The sequence below is a fragment of the Beta vulgaris genome, chromosome 4 (assembly GCF_026745355.1).
Source record: "Beta vulgaris subsp. vulgaris cultivar EL10 chromosome 4, EL10.2, whole genome shotgun sequence".
Classification (NCBI taxonomy): Eukaryota; Viridiplantae; Streptophyta; class Magnoliopsida; order Caryophyllales; family Amaranthaceae; genus Beta; species Beta vulgaris.
This window is the reverse complement of record NC_079205.1, coordinates 45,686,806-45,705,511: the sequence shown is the minus strand read 5'-3', so window position 1 is coordinate 45,705,511 and position 18,706 is coordinate 45,686,806. Positions and strand designations below refer to the sequence as shown.

Below are 18,706 nucleotides of genomic sequence, written 5' to 3'. Positions count from 1 at the left end.
GATAACGATGAACCATGTTTTTGTATAGTATTAGAGTTGCAAGTTCAATAAGCTCCATGAAGAATGTTTCCCACTTCTTCTTTTGGTGTGGTGGTGGGGGGGGGGGTTAATATCTTGTATAGAGGAGTAGACCACAAAACACAGCAGCATTAACGTGATTCATTCCTAAATTTGAATCTTCAATCGCAAGCGTCAGGGAGGCAAAAAAAGGAAGAGAATATGTTAAATATGGGCCTGGGCCGCACCCATCACAAGGAGAGAGAGTCCACTTCACAACACAAAGGAGATTCCACCTTAAAACCATATGGCAATAAGGGGAGTAACCCCTTTGCATTACAAAGTGAACCCATCTCCCTTATTTAATCAATGTGGGACACTCACATGTGATGTGCGCTATACATCATAGCTTCAACAAGGATTGGTGATAGGAGGAGTGACTCCTCATCTTATAAAGTGGTTTATTCTCTCCTCTTTCGGGTTTCAACACACCCCCTCACTTGTGAGTGTCTTTAGAATTTAGAGCTAACTGGAAAGGTAATCAAAAATAATCCTCTTAGGGGCTGGACATCCTGTCGAGGTAAACCCTTATCCAGTTGCTTGATTAGAGGCCCAGTTTAGAAGAGACCCACAACCCGGGCTCTGATACCATGTTAAATTTCAAATTATATGAAAATGGGCATGGGTAACCCAATAAGGAGGAGGAGAGTTTGACCCACTTACAAGCTAGGAGGTTCCATCCTAAAACCAATTGGTGATAAGAGGAGTAACTCCTCATCTTATAAAGTGGTTTATTCTCTCCTCTTTCTCCAATGTGGAACACTCACAAGTGGACATTTAATGGGTTTCAACAGATTATGATAATTGGACATTCACGTTTTTGAGGGAGTGACTTAAAGGATTTTAAAAATAAATAAAGGTTGCATTTAACAACCATGTTTTACTATGATAATAACACTTATTGGATTTGGGTTTAGATTGAGTTTGAATCCACAAAGCAATTACGGCCTTATGGGGTTGAAGAGTTGTGAATTTGTGATATAGTTGTTTTTTGGGTTAGGCCCTTGGAGATGGCAGCCCACAAAATAACTACCTTAGAAAATAAATTGATTTATAACATTAACATACAGAACCAAATACTTCAATTGGAGGAAAGAAAATGACTACATGTTCATTAATTCATCTCGAAAAATATTTTCATTAATATTAGAGAAACACAAGATACATCAAAAGCACAAGTATATACTTTCTTTCATTAAAAATAATGTTCCAAGGTTTGTAATTACATTTGTCATAGGGGAACACTTTCTTTTTTCAGAGGAAGAGATTAGAAGTTAGAAACAAGTTACAAGGGAAGGGTAGTTAACTTTTGGTGCAGTATTATCTGTAGCCGAAACTTTGTCCATGAAATTAGTGAAAAAGCTATGCAGTTTAAGCATCTCCCTTTTGAGAAGGCTTCTTATTCTGAACCAAAAACAGGCAAATAGTAAACGCTTGGATTACCTTGCGCAAATCAGCAAATAGTTCTACTATATTTGTTACCTTGAAGTACATTACAATTATATCCAGTATGCCACCAAAAGAACATGATACATATAGTTGAAAACAGGGACATGACATGATAGTCAATAGTCATGCAGAAAATCATATCAAACCAATAATTCTGTGTTAACAGACAGTTAGATCACATTCCCATTAATCCCACAATCAAACAAAGTGGAAAATACTAGGACTTAGTGACTCTTTTAATGGTATACATTATGTACTAATATAAGTTACAAAGATATACAACACATGTCACCCAAAAAAAAAAAAAACCCTGGAAAAAGAGTCAGTCGAAAAATAATCACGGTTGGAAGAGAACGGGAGAAAGGTCAATTTCTTTTTCCTTGTAAGGTGCTTTCTTTTCGTCTTCCCCTTCCCGGTACCCTACTTCAGGAAAAAGAGCAGAAGAAAAGAAGCTAGAAGCCAAGAAATATAAGAAAACCTCGACCCACACAATACCAGAGGTAATAAGTAAGCCTACTGATCATCAAGATTGAACGGCAATATCTGGGTTCGTCTGCTCAGTGATCTTAGGAGCAGTGTTTTTGGTGGTCTCTTTCACTTGCTTCAAACGGCTCTTACCTAGTGGATCCTTCTTCTTGAGAGAGCTAGTCGGGGTCGAGCTTTCCCTCTGACTGCCTAGGCTGCGCCTTGATGCTCTTGCTCGCGCACTTAGATTATCCTCAGAAGAGGTAACTGCGTCACTGCAGCTCTTTCTGCGTCCAAATTTAGGTGATACAGCACGAGTTGTCGGAAGCTAGGATGCCAATTGCAGATGCAAGTCAGTTATCTGTACCCCCAAAAACCATTCTACTAACACTATGCTTAAAAGGTCAATGAGTTTGATCAAGGGCCAATAAGTTCCATCAAAATCCAAGTTCAATTAACAACTAAAATAAGCTCATATTCTAGATAAGTTCAGATTAGGGCCAATAAGTTTATATAAGGGAAAATAAGTTCAGAAAAGAGGAATCTGTTCAGATAAAGCTAAGTTCAGGTAATGGGCTTTCAGTTGAAAAAATGGAGCCTAAGATCCATGAGACACCTGAGTGATTTTGGAATATAACGTATTAATAAAAAAAATCAACAGATGTACATCTGAAAGTCAAGAACCTCTGAATAGTCAATACTAACAAAAAACATATAGAAAATGTGACTTTTTTGGGGGGAGCTAAAAACAAGAAGAATTTAAGGATAAAAGAGTGTTGGGAATTAAAGACAAGGGGGTTCCCCAAGAAAATGACATAGCTGAGAAAAACAGGACAATAGTATTGAGATTCCAAGATGGTGAGACAATTATGGATGTCAGCAGTGGGGAAAAAGAGAGCAGTTCTCAGGGCAACAAAAGTTGAGTTTGTAAATGGAACTAAAGAAACAAAGCTAGTAGGTGGGACTAATGTCCAAATTGAGACATAGGTGCCCTAATATGGAGTATTAGGGGGTAAATAAACATCTAACCGTTAAATATCACAATTGTATCTAAAACATGAAAAATTAGTGTTTATGCTTTCTAAATAGGGTTTATGTTTTGGTATTATGGTGCTTTAGCGAACCAGAAAATAAGAGAGATTAAAAACATTATAATACCAAAGCATAAACACTATATATAAAAATATAAACAATATAATCTTATGAGTTAGATACAATATAAAGATCTAACGGTAAAATGTTTATCTCTACTCCTAAGTAGTAAGATATTGACACCTAGCAGCATGGCTCAGCCAATGTGGCATGAGCTGACACAGGAGAAAGCTACAAAAAATTAAATAAAAACAAATTTCATAAAAAAGAAGTTAAAAAATAATTTGATGAAGCTCCAATGCTCGAGCAGCAGAATGTGTGAATATAATAACAATACAAGAGTGCAGCTCAACCATTGGTGCAGACTTCATTTTTTAGTTAAGATATGGATAAAAGACATATGCCATGTACCTTCTTAAGCTCTTTCTTGGGTGGAGGTTTCTCATGGTAAAAACTGGGAACTGGATTAGCCCTGAACGTCATGCTCTTCCTTAGCTGCTTTATAGCCGCTTCATCATCTTCCTAGATTTAGATAGTAGGAAAGAAACAAAATGTTGATGTACAGTTAGTCATTGCTTTTCAACTTAACATGTGACTCCTTAACTTCATATACTTGTAGAAGTGGTACATACCTTAGTCCTTGCTTCATATTCCCGTTTCTCTGCCTCTAAAGCTTTGCGTTTTTCCTCCAATTTTGCGTAGTACTATGATGAGAATCAGATCTCTAAAGGATCAGCACATCAATAAATTCTAAACAATATTACTTACATCAAGATATATATTGAATTTAAAGTACCTCCTTTCGTTTCTCCAAACGTTCAGTACAGGTAAATGTAGGAGCTACACCTACAGTAGTTCTGGATCTTGTAGTTCGAGCTCTATGAAAGGTTAAGGATTAGCAGCAAAGTGAAAGCATTTCAAAATGTCAGCTAGACAACTATTTGGAGACTCAGACCTAAACCAAAGACCTAGATACTTAAAGAAAGAAAATGCATGCAATTAAAATATTAAATCATCTAACCCCACGAAGAACTACTCTAAACATGTGATATTTGACTTTATTACATCTGCAGGAAACTTCATCTTAACTAGACACCATTAAAAGGATGTATACATCCAACAAAATGTTCATGTTTCCGTAATTAGCTCCTAAATGCTGTAAAACCTATGGTACTCTAACTCAAGACTCAAGTACTCATGTCAGAGACACGTATGTTGTCCAACTCGACTAATTTATGAAATGTTGGCACACAGATGTCAGCATTTTCTAGGCTTCGACACAGGTATTGAAGTAATATGAGAAGAGTCCAAGAACATACTCTATAGACGGGTACGCTGAAATAGAAAAGATTTTGGAACAAGTTGACACAAAATAATATACAATCACTAGCAGTAAAGCAGTACCCACATCAGTCAAGATGGAGAAAGGTTTTGAAATGCCCGCATATTCTACAGGACCAGAATGATCCACATAAAGAAAGGATACGAAGACGCCATGGACCAATTGTCATCGTCATCTGAAGGTCTCCTTGCCACAAGCGGGGTAGTCGGCTGCAAAAGGCATGGAAGTGGCATAAGCATCAGCTTTGGAAATAGAAGTAGGCTTGCAAACTTAAATAGTGATCCAAGTAAGAGTGCGATTTCACAAAATCTTAGAACAGAAATGAAGAATCTGCAAACCATCATAAGCCTCTCACTAAACTACAAAAAGACTGATTGAACCACCATGAAAACAATTAACAACCCCAACTTGAGGACAGAGCATCACCTAAGTTTAATTACTGACTTAGAAAGTTGTCTATCCCACACAATAACTTTGTTTTTCAACGTGGAAGAAGAAGAACTCACATAGTCAGCCTTAATCAGATTTTAAACATGAATCTCCTATTATAGAAACTTGTTTTGACTTCTGACTGCTAGATTTCTTCTACCCAAAAAATCCCCAAGCTAATTTACTGATTTACATCCACACACACGCCAAATCCTGGCTTTGACTCTTAACCTTTCAGGCAATTCACCTTTGCTTATTGTTATCAGTTATAGAGCACATAAGCAACATGAATTTTACCAAGAAAAAACAAAAATTTTAAATCTTTCCTTGTCATATACACACTGAATCAAGGATAGCTCTAATGACTGTGTTGCAAATAGGCAACACCCATGAGGGTCATGTACTGAAATTAGATGGTCACCTGCGATTTTCTGGAGGAGCTAGGAGACTTCAAATTGCTTGGCGTCGGGGATACAGGAGTTTCAACTGCTCTCGGACTCTCCGAGACTTGCTTATCAACCGTCACATCAGTAGGTTTCTGAGGTGTGTTCTTCATCCTCAAGTTCCCAGCAGCTGGTGCTCCAGATGTGGCTTTATCAGGGGAGCTCAACTTCTGATCCTCGGCTTTAGGAGATTTTGTATCAGGCTTCTCAGGCTCAAAATTGGTGCTCTTGCTGGCCAAAACCTCCTGCTTTTCACAACTATTTTCAGCACGTGGGACCTCTGAGGTGCATTCCTTCACCTCACAATCCTTTAAATCATTGTTTGCTTCAGGTGATTTGAAATTTGCCTCGTGTTCTGAATCGGCAGAAACTTTTGGCTTAACCTTGGAAAAAGTGGCCTTAATTTGCTCTACACGTACACCTGTAACTTCTCTTCCCATTGCACTGCACATTACACAAACAGGAAATCAATATTGTTCCTATCACCTCAGTAAGCATGAAAATAGTCTAGGAGCTGACAGATTGCCTCCAAGATAATGTACTCCCTCGTACATAGACGAAGAATGAACTTAATGTTGCACCTTTTTTGGATTTCAACTATCTATGATTAGTATCATAATGATACAGAAAAGTTCAAACACTTTTCCACACCACATTTCGAGCATCTTTATAACTCTCGCCATTGACCTGTTGTTTTCTCTTGAATTAATCATGAACGTCCAAAAGAAAAGGGAGGCTATTAACAATGTCCTAAGTTATAATCACACAAAAAATAATGAACGAAATAACTAAGCTTCTATGCAGGAAGAAAGGGGGACAAAAACTGGTTATATTTTGTTAAATTCCGCACACCTTTAACAACACTTCTTCAAATGTTCCCAAAAAGTCCTTACGATTTACCCTATCCATATCGAATGATTATTCGTAGCATACAATTTTGAAATGAACATCGTTCAACAACCAAATTTACAAAATATGGTAGTAGAACTATGTGCCACCCCCCAAGACAGCAAAGTTGGTACGGAATCAATTTTTCCAAGCGCAAACTCATAAAGTCAAGCAAAATGCATGAAGAGTAGCCAAGTATTAACAGAAAGATCAATTTTTTACCTATTTTGCTTATATTTTGGAATAATGTCTTCTTTTGTGTGTGAATCTAAATCAGATCTGACCTCAATTCATCTAATAACAATATTTAGGAAATAAGAAAAAGACCGCCAAGTGCGATAATCTAAAGATATGTCAACTTATTACTCCATGTCCAAGACCACTATGTCAACCCCAATAATTTCATTCAAAAATAGATAACTATAAAACCTAAACTTCATGAAGAGAGGATTATTCTATGTCCCCAGTTACAACTTACATTTAGCACACCGGGACTGAGACACGACCCAAACTCCCACGGCAGGGCCCCAGTGGGTAATCTTGGACAATGGACGAAAGCCCAAACCAGCTAACGGTTATCCCAAAGGTTCAACGAATGCTCGATGGATCAAAGGGTCAAGGATAGAGGAAGCTATTATTATTCACAAACACAAGCTAGATTTATATATTTCTTTTCCTAGACTCATTCTTTTTCATTATGAAATCTCCAAATGCCCATCAATTTCATCCAACAGTCAAACATATATTATATAGAGGTAGAAGAATAAGTCGAACAGAATCATTCCAAAGCTCCTTGAGAATGTTACTTTGCCTAATTTGACTTTTATAAAAGAGGACATGAATTTCTCTAGGACAAAAGAGAATTACATGAAAGAAGATCAATTTAATGATTGAATAAATTTTATACCATTGAATTTCATTCAAAATCTAAAATTTATAACATGAAGATAAGAAAGCTAAATTATATCAAAGATATAACAAATCTACATAGAAAATGCTAAAATTCCGCAATAAACAACATAAAGAACAAAAATCAATTCACACCTACCAAACAAAATTTGCCCACTATTATTTTTGGATAGACAAAGAGATGTTTTATTAGGACCCAACAAAAATATCACTAAATCCATTTACAAACACACAAACACACACAAGAGTTTGTTTCATAAAACAACAAAATTAAAAAGAAAAAAAAAGGAAAGGAAAGTTCCTTTCAAAAATTTAAACTGCATGAATATTCCATTTTTTGTACCTTCCACTCTTTTCCCATAATTACTTCCCTGAAAAAAAAATCTAATAGATAAATTTTTGCATAAAAAAGGTGAAAATGGAGAGAAAAATAAGAAAACAAAGCTAAAAGTACAGAAATTTCAAATTAAAAAAAGGGTTTTGAGCTGAATTTCTCCTCATTTATCTAGAGTTAAAGAAAATGAAGAAAAACCAATAATAGCTCGTAAATTAACCAAGTGAAGAAAACCCAGAAATTTTCAAAATTTGTGGGAAAGAAAAACAAAAACTTAAAACCTCAAAACAAAGAAATTAGAAGGTAAATTATCATGATAGATCAAGCAGCATTGCAAGAAAAAGATAACCCAAAAACAAAAACAAAAATGTGAAAGAGGGAAAAATGAACTTACGCTTTTGAGGTCGGATCTGAGAAAGATCTCGAACCTGACCCTGAAACTTTCTCTCTCTTGTTTCTTAGTTTCTTAGTTTCTCTCTCCTTCCTTTGTGTGAGAAAAAACCCAATAAATTGGAATTGGCTACTTTTGGGTTTGATTTTTCTTTAGTTGGCGAATTCTAATATTTGCTCAGAAAAGAGAGAGAGAAAGAGCTTAAACCTGTGGTTTGTCGTGCCGTTGTGTATTTATAGTCAAATATTTACTTATACACATACAGATACAGATTACAGGGTGGGGTTTTATTTATGTTTAGGAAATGACGCCGTTAGATAACTCTTCTGTCTAAAACCCTATTTAATTTCGACACCTTTTTGTTTATTTTCGTCCTTTGGATAAAACAGGGATCGAAAGCTACTCGTTAGTCCGTCTACGTATGGTGTTCATAAAAAACCAAAATCGAAAAATTGTAGCGAAATATCGAAAAAATGATTTAAATGGATGGTTATCGTACCAACAAAAAAAGTTTTGATGTTATAGTTACCTAAGTGATAAAATTGACAATTAAACGGTACGAGTATGGTTATGATTTTTGAGTGGACGATTAATCGAAATTCCAAAATATTTTTTTTATCTATTTAATTATTGTGAAACATTTTCAAACAATTACATTAATTCTAATATTTGTTGCTAAGTAACAATAATTAGAGGAATTATGTAATTATTTTCAAACACTATAATTAGGAAACGGAGTGAATTCTTAGTGTTAGTTATGTTTTTCATTGGATTTTGTTGGAACACAAGGTGACACTCAAGAAGGGGGGGTTGAATTGAGTGGTAAAATCTAATCGCTTTTCGCAAAATCTCTTTGATGGCTCAGTGCCTGGCACTGTGCCAAACACTCGTAAATCGGTGCCAAACACTCGTAAATCGCTAATTTGAGTTTTTGCGAATAATAAACTTAAAGTATGTGAGATTTGATACGCAAACACAGGATATAACGTGGTTCAATCTCACCTCTGAGATCTACGTCCACACGAAACAAAACTCTTTATTTCTTTGAACCCTAAAATATCAACCTCTTGATACAATAAGATTCCCCCACTACTAACCCTAGTAGTGTCAATCAACCCTTAACTCTAAGAATTGAAACTCTTTATAATAGTGAACCCTTAACTCTAAGAATTGAAACTCTTTATAATAGTGAAATTACAGAAAGAAAACGATCCTCAATTATGTGCTTCTTAGTCAAGCAAGTAGAGGACAATTACAATCTTATAATAGTAACTTGAATCTGACTCGCTCAGTGCTATGCTCAGTGCCGTAGGAAATAGTTTTCAGCTCTTAATATTTCTGATTTTTCTCTCTGAAAACGTGAGATCTAAAAGTGAGTTATAAAACCCTTTTATAGGACTTGGTTTGGACGAAAATCTTTCAAAGATATCTTTATCTTTTAATCCTTGATTTAAGGGATAAAACTCTCTTTTTAGAAAAACAAACTTTATCTTTTTCTATCTTTATCTTTAAACTTAAAAAGATAAGTTTTCCATATTAGATTTTCTTTTCAACTCAAAATCTGTTTTTATCTAAAAAGTATTTTCCAAATCTTTTTAGAAAATCTGAAAACACGTTTTAGTAAAACTCTGTTTTATAAAAATCTTTTATTTAAAAACACGTTTTTATCAAAACACGATTTTTAGTAAAATCTTTTTCTAAAACTCGTTTTTATCAAATTCTTTTATGAACACGGTTTTATTAAATTCTTTTTCTAAAAACACGTTTTTCCTAAATTCTTTTTATTTCTTATTTCGAAAACTAATTTCCTTTTTATATAGATATATAATTGTAATACAATTATTTATTTTCTTAACTCTAAGAAAATAATAATTATACTAACTTTATATTTCTATATTTAGCACATAGCATATCATCAAGTTTGAGCATATTACATTTGAATCCAAAGTAACTATTCTAAGGAACATATAAACTTGACTTCAATCTTGATTCTTCTTTTCTTCAAAGTCTTCATTTATTAATTCCTTTCTTCATGCATCTGTTGCAACTGTTACATACTTTCATACTATAACATATTATATTAATTTCATCATCAAAACATAACATGTACATGCACAACAGATTTATTATCCACTTTATAATACATTTTATATTAAAATATATAATATTAAAACATATGCACAAAAAAATTGAAATTATATGTGTACATTAAGTAAAACATAACAGTATAGCTTAAATAATGGTTAATAGTTAACCGAAAAATTGTACCGGAAAAACGGTTTACCGCCTAGGCGGTAACCGGTCTAAACGGTTCGCAAAAAATAGTGAACCAAAACTTCCAGTTACCGAACCGAAATGTTATTTCGGGATGGTCAACCACCCATGAACACACCCCTACTTCTAGGATTTCATTAATTTTACATCCAGGTATCAATGTATTATGCATGGTACATTTAAGACTGATTTTTACCAAGTTGTACTTGGTCTAGTGGTTTGGTTTGTACATCACAACCTTGAGGTTGTATGATCCGAACCCCAATAGAGGCACTTTGGGGGTGGAGATTTTCCCTTACCATTCACCCTACTACCAAGTGACCTTGCCTGCAAACTCGGGTCGAGTTGATCTGAGCAAGGTTTAGTCTGATTAGTGCGCCTTTATTCGCCTTACCTTAAAAAAAATAAGACTGATTTTTATTGATTTGGAACTCTTCTTTTTTCAGTATATTTTACTAATTTGGATAATTTCAAATGAGCAATGAGCATAAAAATAGCTTTGGATGTGTCATGATCACAATATACCCGAATATATGATGAATCTTTTGTCCTCATATTCATATACTTCCTTTGTTTCATTTTAAGTGCAGCATTTTGACTTGTGCATTATCCACACATCCACCTTTGACCATATTTGATTTTACTAATATATAAAAACAAAAATGATCATAAAGAATGTTGTTTTGATTTGATTCAATTAATATTTTTTTAATATCAACTTTTTATATATAACATTTACTAATACATAGTTAGAGTCTTAGAGATATTAATGGCCAAAGTTATGCGTTTACAAGCGTGAAAGTCAAACTTTTTTGCACTTATATAAAAACGAAAGTTCGTGCAACATAGCTTTGACTATCTCTTGGTGATTATACTTGAAAAAATTTCATAAAAAACTACCTTTTATATCCAACTTTTTTTAAAAAAAAAACTACCTTTTATATATTTTCTTCCAATATACTACCATTTGATTGTTAATAAGGTTTAACCACCAATGATAGGGTTACCATAAAATGTTTTTCTCTCATCGCCCTCTCGTTTCCCTCATCTTTCCTCGCTATACTTCACTGGTACCAACCCTTAAGATGGCAGTCATTTAATGATTAATATTAACTATAAACATAAAATGGTAGTATATTGAAAGAAATTTGTTGTATAAGGCATTTTTTGAAAGAAAAAAAAATTAAAGATATTATTTTGAAAAAAGCTGATTATAAAAAGTAGTTTTTTTTTTTGAAATTTTGCCTTTATATTTATAGAAAAATATTTATTTTTCTGTTTTTTAATAAGTGACACAAAGAGAAAGTGGAAGAATACCAAGAAGCCTAAAGAGAGAAATTTAGGACCACTTGTTTAACCTATTAAATTTGAGTATTGAATAAAGTAAGCAGGTGAAAAAATAAAATTATGGCAAAGATTTAATAAATGAGAATTTTTTTTTACTACTTTGAGCTATGTAACACTTGTTGTGACATTTTCTTATAAGTAAAACGTGTTACTTATTAAAAAAAACGGTGGAAGTAGTTATGTAGGATCTTTTTAAATTCACATGCACGTATATTTTCAAAATATCAACTTTTTGTAATTTTTGTTTATTGATAATAAGAAAATAGAGATATTAAGGTTCAAATTTGTCCCGACAAGTATGTCTAATGAAATGGGCCGGGTCAACTAAAAAACAAAGGAAGTAGATACCAAAACTTTTCAACTTGCAAGTGCCATTGTCGTGATTTATTACTAATGTGTGATTTTAACTATCGATCCTTGAGAGCATAATCAATGGATGTCCAAAATTGTTCCTTCTTTTATACTTAGTTTATGACGAACTCTTTAGTTAAACTGCCAATAGTACTAACCATATGAACATAATTAAGTGGCTAGCTAGGCATCCTCACCATGTGGTATCTTTTCCCTAAATAATGCTAACCTGTAAAAAAATTTTGCTACAATAAAAATTTATCTCTTCATACCGTTCTCATCAGCGTAAAATATCTTTCAAAAATTTTCTTTATATAAAACTGCTACTTTCAATAGTGATTTACCTCACATTAATGGCATAACAATCCATATGAGGAAACCGCCGCTACAAGTAGCAATTTACTAGGTAAAGCCGCTAATTGGAGAAGCGGTTATTTATGAAGAGCATAAAAAAAAAAATCTCACTTTTTTCCAACTAAAACTACCTGCATCATCAAAATTCACACCATACCTAATTCAGCTCTCAAATATACATAAAATTGCAACTAAATATGCAATAGAATGTCTAGGGGTGTAAATGAGATGAGACAACTCGCGAGCTACTCAAGATCAACTCGGTCAAAGATCGACTCGAGTGAGCTTGAATCGAACTCGAGCTCGACTCGAAATGTTGGCGAATGGAGTTGAGCAACTCAATACTCGACTCAAAAACTCGTGAGAAACTCGAATATCGAGTTATATCTATAGCAAAATACCTAAATTCAACACATTTTCTACCTTAGGGTTACCGCTAGACACTTGCAAGCTACTCGAGATCTACTCGGTCGAAACTCGACTCGGTTAAAGCTCGATCAAAACTCGACTCGAGTGAGCTCGACTGAACTCAAGCTCGACACAAAATGCTCACGAGTCGACTCAAATTCGAACTCGACTCGCCTCATTTACACCCTAAGAATATCTGAATATCACATTTCCGTTAATTCTAACAATTAAGTTTCATTTAGGGTTAATAATTTTGAAAATAACAAAAGAAATCACAAACTGACCTAGCTAAACTTTTCCAGCAAAGAGACAGTGAGTGATGGTGGATTTGTATCAGAGACGATGGGTGGTGGTGGCATCATTTGCATGTGATGGAGAAAGAAAGTGCGACGAGAGAAGCAATTGGGTGGTTATAGCGGTTGAAGCTTGTGTGCGGTGTAGAGAGATGGACGACGATTTCGACTTGAGCTCGTGTGGCGGCGCCAATGAGATTTAGCCATCCAAGGGTGTGGACAGAAAAGATCCATGAGCTGTCATCGATTGGAGTTTGAAGTCAAGGGAGAGAGAGGAGAAACAGAAGAAAGAGAAAGGGGTATAACGAGAGAGAATTGTATTTTTGGAGTATAAGGAGCTAAGTTGTTAGTCATAGTAGCGGTTAGCTTCACATATCACATTCCTAATAATCGCTACCTCAAGCAGCGATCTTGCATGAGCTAAAAATAATATGATATTTTGTGTTTAGTCCTACGTGGACGATGGTACCAAAGGAAATAATTCCGTGTTAAGCGTAAATTAGGAATTTTTTTTCAAACCGATATTATTTACGGAAAAACATCATGTGTGTCCGGATCTAGAATTTTGAATGCGCGCGGGGGGGCGGGGGGTGTGGGGGTGTTCCTAACTAAAGTTATCAAATATACAATAATCATATAATTCACAAATGAGAAGTTGAGTTTAACGATAAAAAAAATGAGAAGTTGAGTCATTTATTAGAGATACCTTCCTTATATATGTTTCATATCCATTTTTAGTAAATTTAACATATTGACTTTTATATTCATCAACACATGCAACTGTAACCTTTAATATCTTGAAATATCTATTACTAATGTTTATAATAAGTAGTTGATATAAATTTAGTAAATCTTCAAGAGACAAATGTAAAAAATGTAAAAGTTTACATAATTATATTTATGTTTAAGTAGTTGTAAAATTTTTTTGTTCATGCTTAATGTTTTTTTTTTGAGGGGAAAAGTAGCACTAAAATTAACTGGAGGACAAATTGTCCATCAAAATATAGGGAGCCACCTCCGAGGGGCAGTGGTTCTCCCAAATCTGTTCAATCCCAAAATGGATTATCTTAGCTAGATGATGTGCTACAAAGTTCCCATCGCGCTTAACATGCGACCATACAACAGAGGAGAAACAAACACACAAAGATAAAATGCTGGAAAGAGTAATATCTAAATCTGACAAAAAAATAGCACTCTTGGCGAGACGATTAATAACAACCTGACAATCAGATTCCAGGACAATCTGCTGTAGCCCATATCTTTTACCCAACCTCACAGCCATTTCACAGCCAGTACGCTCTAACACGACGCGTAGCAGCAAAAACAACGTCACCATTTGATTTGCGAGCAATAGCACTAAGGCCCACCCATCCTTCAACACCAAGGCATGCATCAACGTTTATTTTCGTGGCACCTGCTGGGGGAGGAACCCAATGACGTGGGCTGCTGCATGGGCCAGTCGTACGTGCTGTATAAATTCTGCCAGCATACTTCTCATTCTCTTCCACATAGCGAGAGACACGAGCCAATAGAACACCATGAGAGGATGTTTTGTTGTTAAAAACCAAGTTGTTTCTCTCTCCCCACAAGACCCATGCCAAGTAAGCTCCTGTGATCTTCATTTTGTTATCAAGGCCACGCTATCTTGCTAAGATATCACACATAGAAGCTCCAGGATCAAAATCAAGTAAACTCTCACACCCACTATCAAACCAAATAGTCGCAAATATGGGGCAGTGGAAGATAGTGTGGTTACGCGTTTCTGGCAGACCACATCCCCAGGGACAGCAATCATCATTTGTCATATGGCGGTATTTGAGGAGGCTACGAACAGGCAGAGAATCGGTACAAAGTCGCCAGAGAAAGTGACGTACCTTTGGGCTAACCTCTAACCGCCATATATCCACCCATGATTGGTGAAAATTATCAAGGTTGCCACCTTTCCCGATCATGTAGGCGATCTTCACCGAGTAATGAGCATCCCTTGTAAAAGCCCATGTAAGTTCATCTTTCACCGGAACCAAACTAAGAGGAGTGCCAAGAATACACCTAATATCCCTCTCGTTGAAAAAAGAGTCAAGAATTTCCGTCCTCCACTCCATATTCTCTAGATCAATCAATTCGCTAACCAGCGAGAGATTTGGATTTTTCTCACTCGTGAGGAAACGACCATTTTCATCTGCAACCCATGGATCATCCCACAACTTAATTTGTGTCCCATTGCCAACTCTCCACATCACTCCTTCTTTAACAAGGGCTTTTGAACTCCAAATACTACTCCATGAATAACTAAGAGGGGCATCCAAGAAATCACAATGTGGAAAATACTTTGCTTTCATCACTCTACCAAAAAGCGAGTTAGGCTCCCTAATTAATCTCCAAGCCTGCCTACCTAACAAAGCATCATTAAAAACTTTAAGATCTTTAAAGCCCATACCTCCCAAACATTTCGGGGAACACAAGGAATCCCAACTCTTCCAATGAACCTTCCTCTTAGAATTCGAACTGCCCCACCAAAATCGTGCCATAGCTGACTGAATCTTCTGAATAATCATACAAGGAATTTTATAAACCCCCATAAGATAAGTAGGAATGGCCTGGATGACAGACTTCAACAAGATTTCCTTCCCAGCTCTAGATAACAGCTTCTCTTTCCAACCTTGGAGTTTCTTCCAAATTCTATCTATCAGAGAGTCAAAAATGGCTTTCTTTGACCGACCAAAGATAGAGGGGATACCAAGATACTTCTCATGCTTGTCAACCTGCCGCATGTTTAGGATACTAGTCAACTCTTCTCGTTGTGTGCTGCTGACTCCTCTACTGAAAGAGACTTCCGACTTTTCATAATTAATTTTCTGCCCGGATGCTAACTCATAAAGGTTGAGAATATCAACAATAATAGTGCAATCCTGTCGGGTAGCTCTAGTAAAGAGTAAACTATCATCAGCAAAGAAAAGGTGAGAGATATCTAGACCACTGCGACTAGCTTTTGCTCCATGAATCTGCTTATCCTGAACTTTTTTCTGAATCATTTTTGAGAAAGCATCAGCAATCATAATAAAAAGATAAGGTGACAGAGGGTCTCCCTGGCGAAGACCACGAGCAGGAACAACAGAACCACATACACCTCCATTAATAATGAAGGAATATGTAACAGAGGAAACACAGTTCATGATTAGATTCACCCATCTCCCATCAAACCCCATAGTGAGCAAACCATTCAACCCTCTCATAGGCTTTACTCATATCCAGCTTCATAGCAATAGTACCTCTCTGACTCCGACTCCTATTCTTCATAGAATGAAAGACTTCCATGGCAATCAGAGCATTATCAGTAATAAGACGCCCAGGGACAAAGGCACTTTGTTGTTCAGAAATCATTTGAGGAAGAAAATCTTTCATGCGAATCACAAGTGCTTTGGAAACTAGCTTATAAAGAACATTACACTGAGCAATAGGCCTAAAATCAGCAGCCTTTGTGGGATTTTTCACTTTAGGAATCAAAGCAATGTTAGTATTATTCACACAGCTAGGGGACAGGATGCCATGTAAAATATTACTAACAAATAATGTGACATCATCACCAATAATATGCTTGTTCATGCTTAATTTATGAATACTGTACATAGTGAAATTATTCAAAATAATGAGGACCTAAAATAGAAAAGAAAAAAAATGCTAAAAATAGAAACGAGAAAGAACAAGAACTAATAATAATATAAAAACCAAAAACAAGGCTTGAAAGAAAGAAGAAAAAAAAGTGAAGCTGGAATTAATTGGCATTAAACTGGAATTCGAACCTCGTGCTAAAAGTTACCATATGCAATGTAGATGTTGTTAGAGAACCACCAAAACAAGTTGCATTGTATGAAATTACATCACATGTTTCATTTTTTAACTTATTATTGAATATGCTTGACGTTGGAGGGACCAGATTTTTTTTTTTATGTATGTGTCCTCTCATGACCAAAAGAATTGAAAAACCATTGGATGTACTCTAATAGTAATCATAAATGTAGAATTAACAAGAATTATTTGGATTACAAATTTTTCTCTCTGCTTCATTTCCTCTCTTTGATGAATTAACTATATAATCTCGTTGTAAGCATGTTAATTTTTAAATCTCTTCATCAAATCACCTTCAACATTTGGTTTGTTGCTTCAATCTTTCCATTGTCTTCATATAACATTGAATGATTGATTCTGATAAATATAAAACTATTCTTGGAATTCCAACCATAAACACGTCTCAAGACTTTAACGATTAGTTAAAACTTTGGTTGAGTTAGTCCTCTAACATAGTATCAGAGCCAACGTGACATAAAGGTCATGTGTTCAAATCTTATCCACCCTCCTTTTAAAGTAGACTATTTAGCGCTAGGTATGAGGAAGGCTTTTGTTGTATTTACACTTTAAGCCCAATGGGATATAGTGCGTGTGAGGGGGCATGATAGAGTATAAAACTATTCTCGGGGATTCAAGCATCAACCCAATTAACCTTTTGGTTGAGTTGGTCCTTTGATATGATATCAGAGCCTACGTGACATAAAGGTCATGGGTTTAAATCTCATCCACCCTTCATTTATAAGTAGAATATTCAGATTCAGGTATAAGGAAGCTTTTATTACATCTATACTTCAAGCTCAAAGGGTTCTCGCTTGAGAAAACGTGATAGAGTATAAAAGTACTATTCAAAAGGATTCAACAGTAGCTTAACTTTTTAGTTATTTGCTTTTTTGACTGAATCCTTATACTAGCCCTCGTGGCCATTTACTTGTTGCCAAGCATATATGAAGGTTGGAGTCGTTTTAATAAAATAAATGAATAAAAAACAACATACCTATTGGAGTGAGCCTCAAGCCTAACAAAAATCTCATGTTGAAAATTCTGGTTAAAAGTTTGAAAAATAACCTTGTCTCTTATTATAATAACATAGGAGTCTTTAGTTCATTTGTTAATGGAACACACTTGGTCTACTTAATGGAACACACTTAATAGTCTACTTGTTTGGAATCTCACACGCGCATGAGCGTCGGTTGAGTATGATTTGTGGAGGGGTGCTATCAGGCTATCAGCTATGTATGGGCTAATACCTTATCAAAACCCACTCGCTTTGAAGTTAAATCAGACTGTGATACTTTTAAATTGTCCTTATATTTCGTTTCCTACTGATCCCTTTGTATGATTATCTCCTTCATCAACTCCACTACTATTTTCACTTTCATCTTTTCTGATAGTTTACATATTTACTCATATTTCCACCCTATGACTAAGCTATTTTACATATATTCTATATAATGCTCTACTATGACCTGAACTACGATTATGGCTTCCAAAACTAATATTTTTCGGATTTCAAAATCTAAATTTTGGATGGCCAAAATTACAATCATTGGGTTGTTGTGATTAGGTTTTTTAGGACATATGATGTTGCATATGCTCTTAAGGATATGGTTTTATTCAAACAATAATTTGTATAAGAGTTTAAAATTTGAGTAGGATCGGAGACGTATTTTTTTAAAAAGTGTTAATCATGATGTTAGGACTAAGAAGTATCACATTAGTAATAAATTGACTAAATTAATTTCCAAATTAATGATGAAAGACATAACTAAATGTATGAGGATGAGAGTTTAATTGTTATAATAGTTAACGTATATTTATATTAAACTTTAGATTTAGTTGCGATTAAAAAATTCTCACTTTCTTGGAAAGAATATATCTATACTAATATATTAAAAGGCGTGCGTAAACGAGGAACGGTGCCACGTGGCGCTCTCACTAGGGAGTTTTAGTTCATGTAATCCATATACAATAAAAAAATTAAAAATTGCATAGTATAGGTTTTGATCCCATGACCTCATGGTTCATGTACTAAAG

The 18,706-nt window shown here is 35.1% G+C and overlaps 1 protein-coding gene across 2 annotated transcripts; it reads right to left on the bottom strand.

Annotated features, from left to right (window-relative positions):
• Positions 1–1,496: 1,496 nt before the first annotated feature.
• On the bottom strand, positions 1,497–8,028 carry LOC104891152 (protein WVD2-like 1). 2 transcript variants are annotated; one of them, XM_010676811.4, is made up of 7 exons: positions 7,803–8,028; positions 5,256–5,721; positions 4,550–4,614; positions 3,860–3,941; positions 3,696–3,767; positions 3,475–3,585; positions 1,497–2,299 (listed from the first exon to the last, which is right to left on the bottom strand). In XM_010676811.4, the coding sequence occupies exons 2-7, from the start codon at positions 5,715–5,717 to the stop codon at positions 2,030–2,032; spliced, it is 1,062 nt and encodes a 353-aa protein (XP_010675113.2). In that variant the 5' UTR covers positions 5,718–5,721; positions 7,803–8,028; the 3' UTR covers positions 1,497–2,029. The 2 variants fall into 2 exon arrangements, with proteins under 2 accessions (XP_010675113.2, XP_019104599.2); XM_019249054.3 differs by lacking the exon at positions 7,803–8,028 and adding an exon at positions 6,644–6,840.
• Between the last annotated feature and the right edge of the window lie 10,678 nt (positions 8,029–18,706).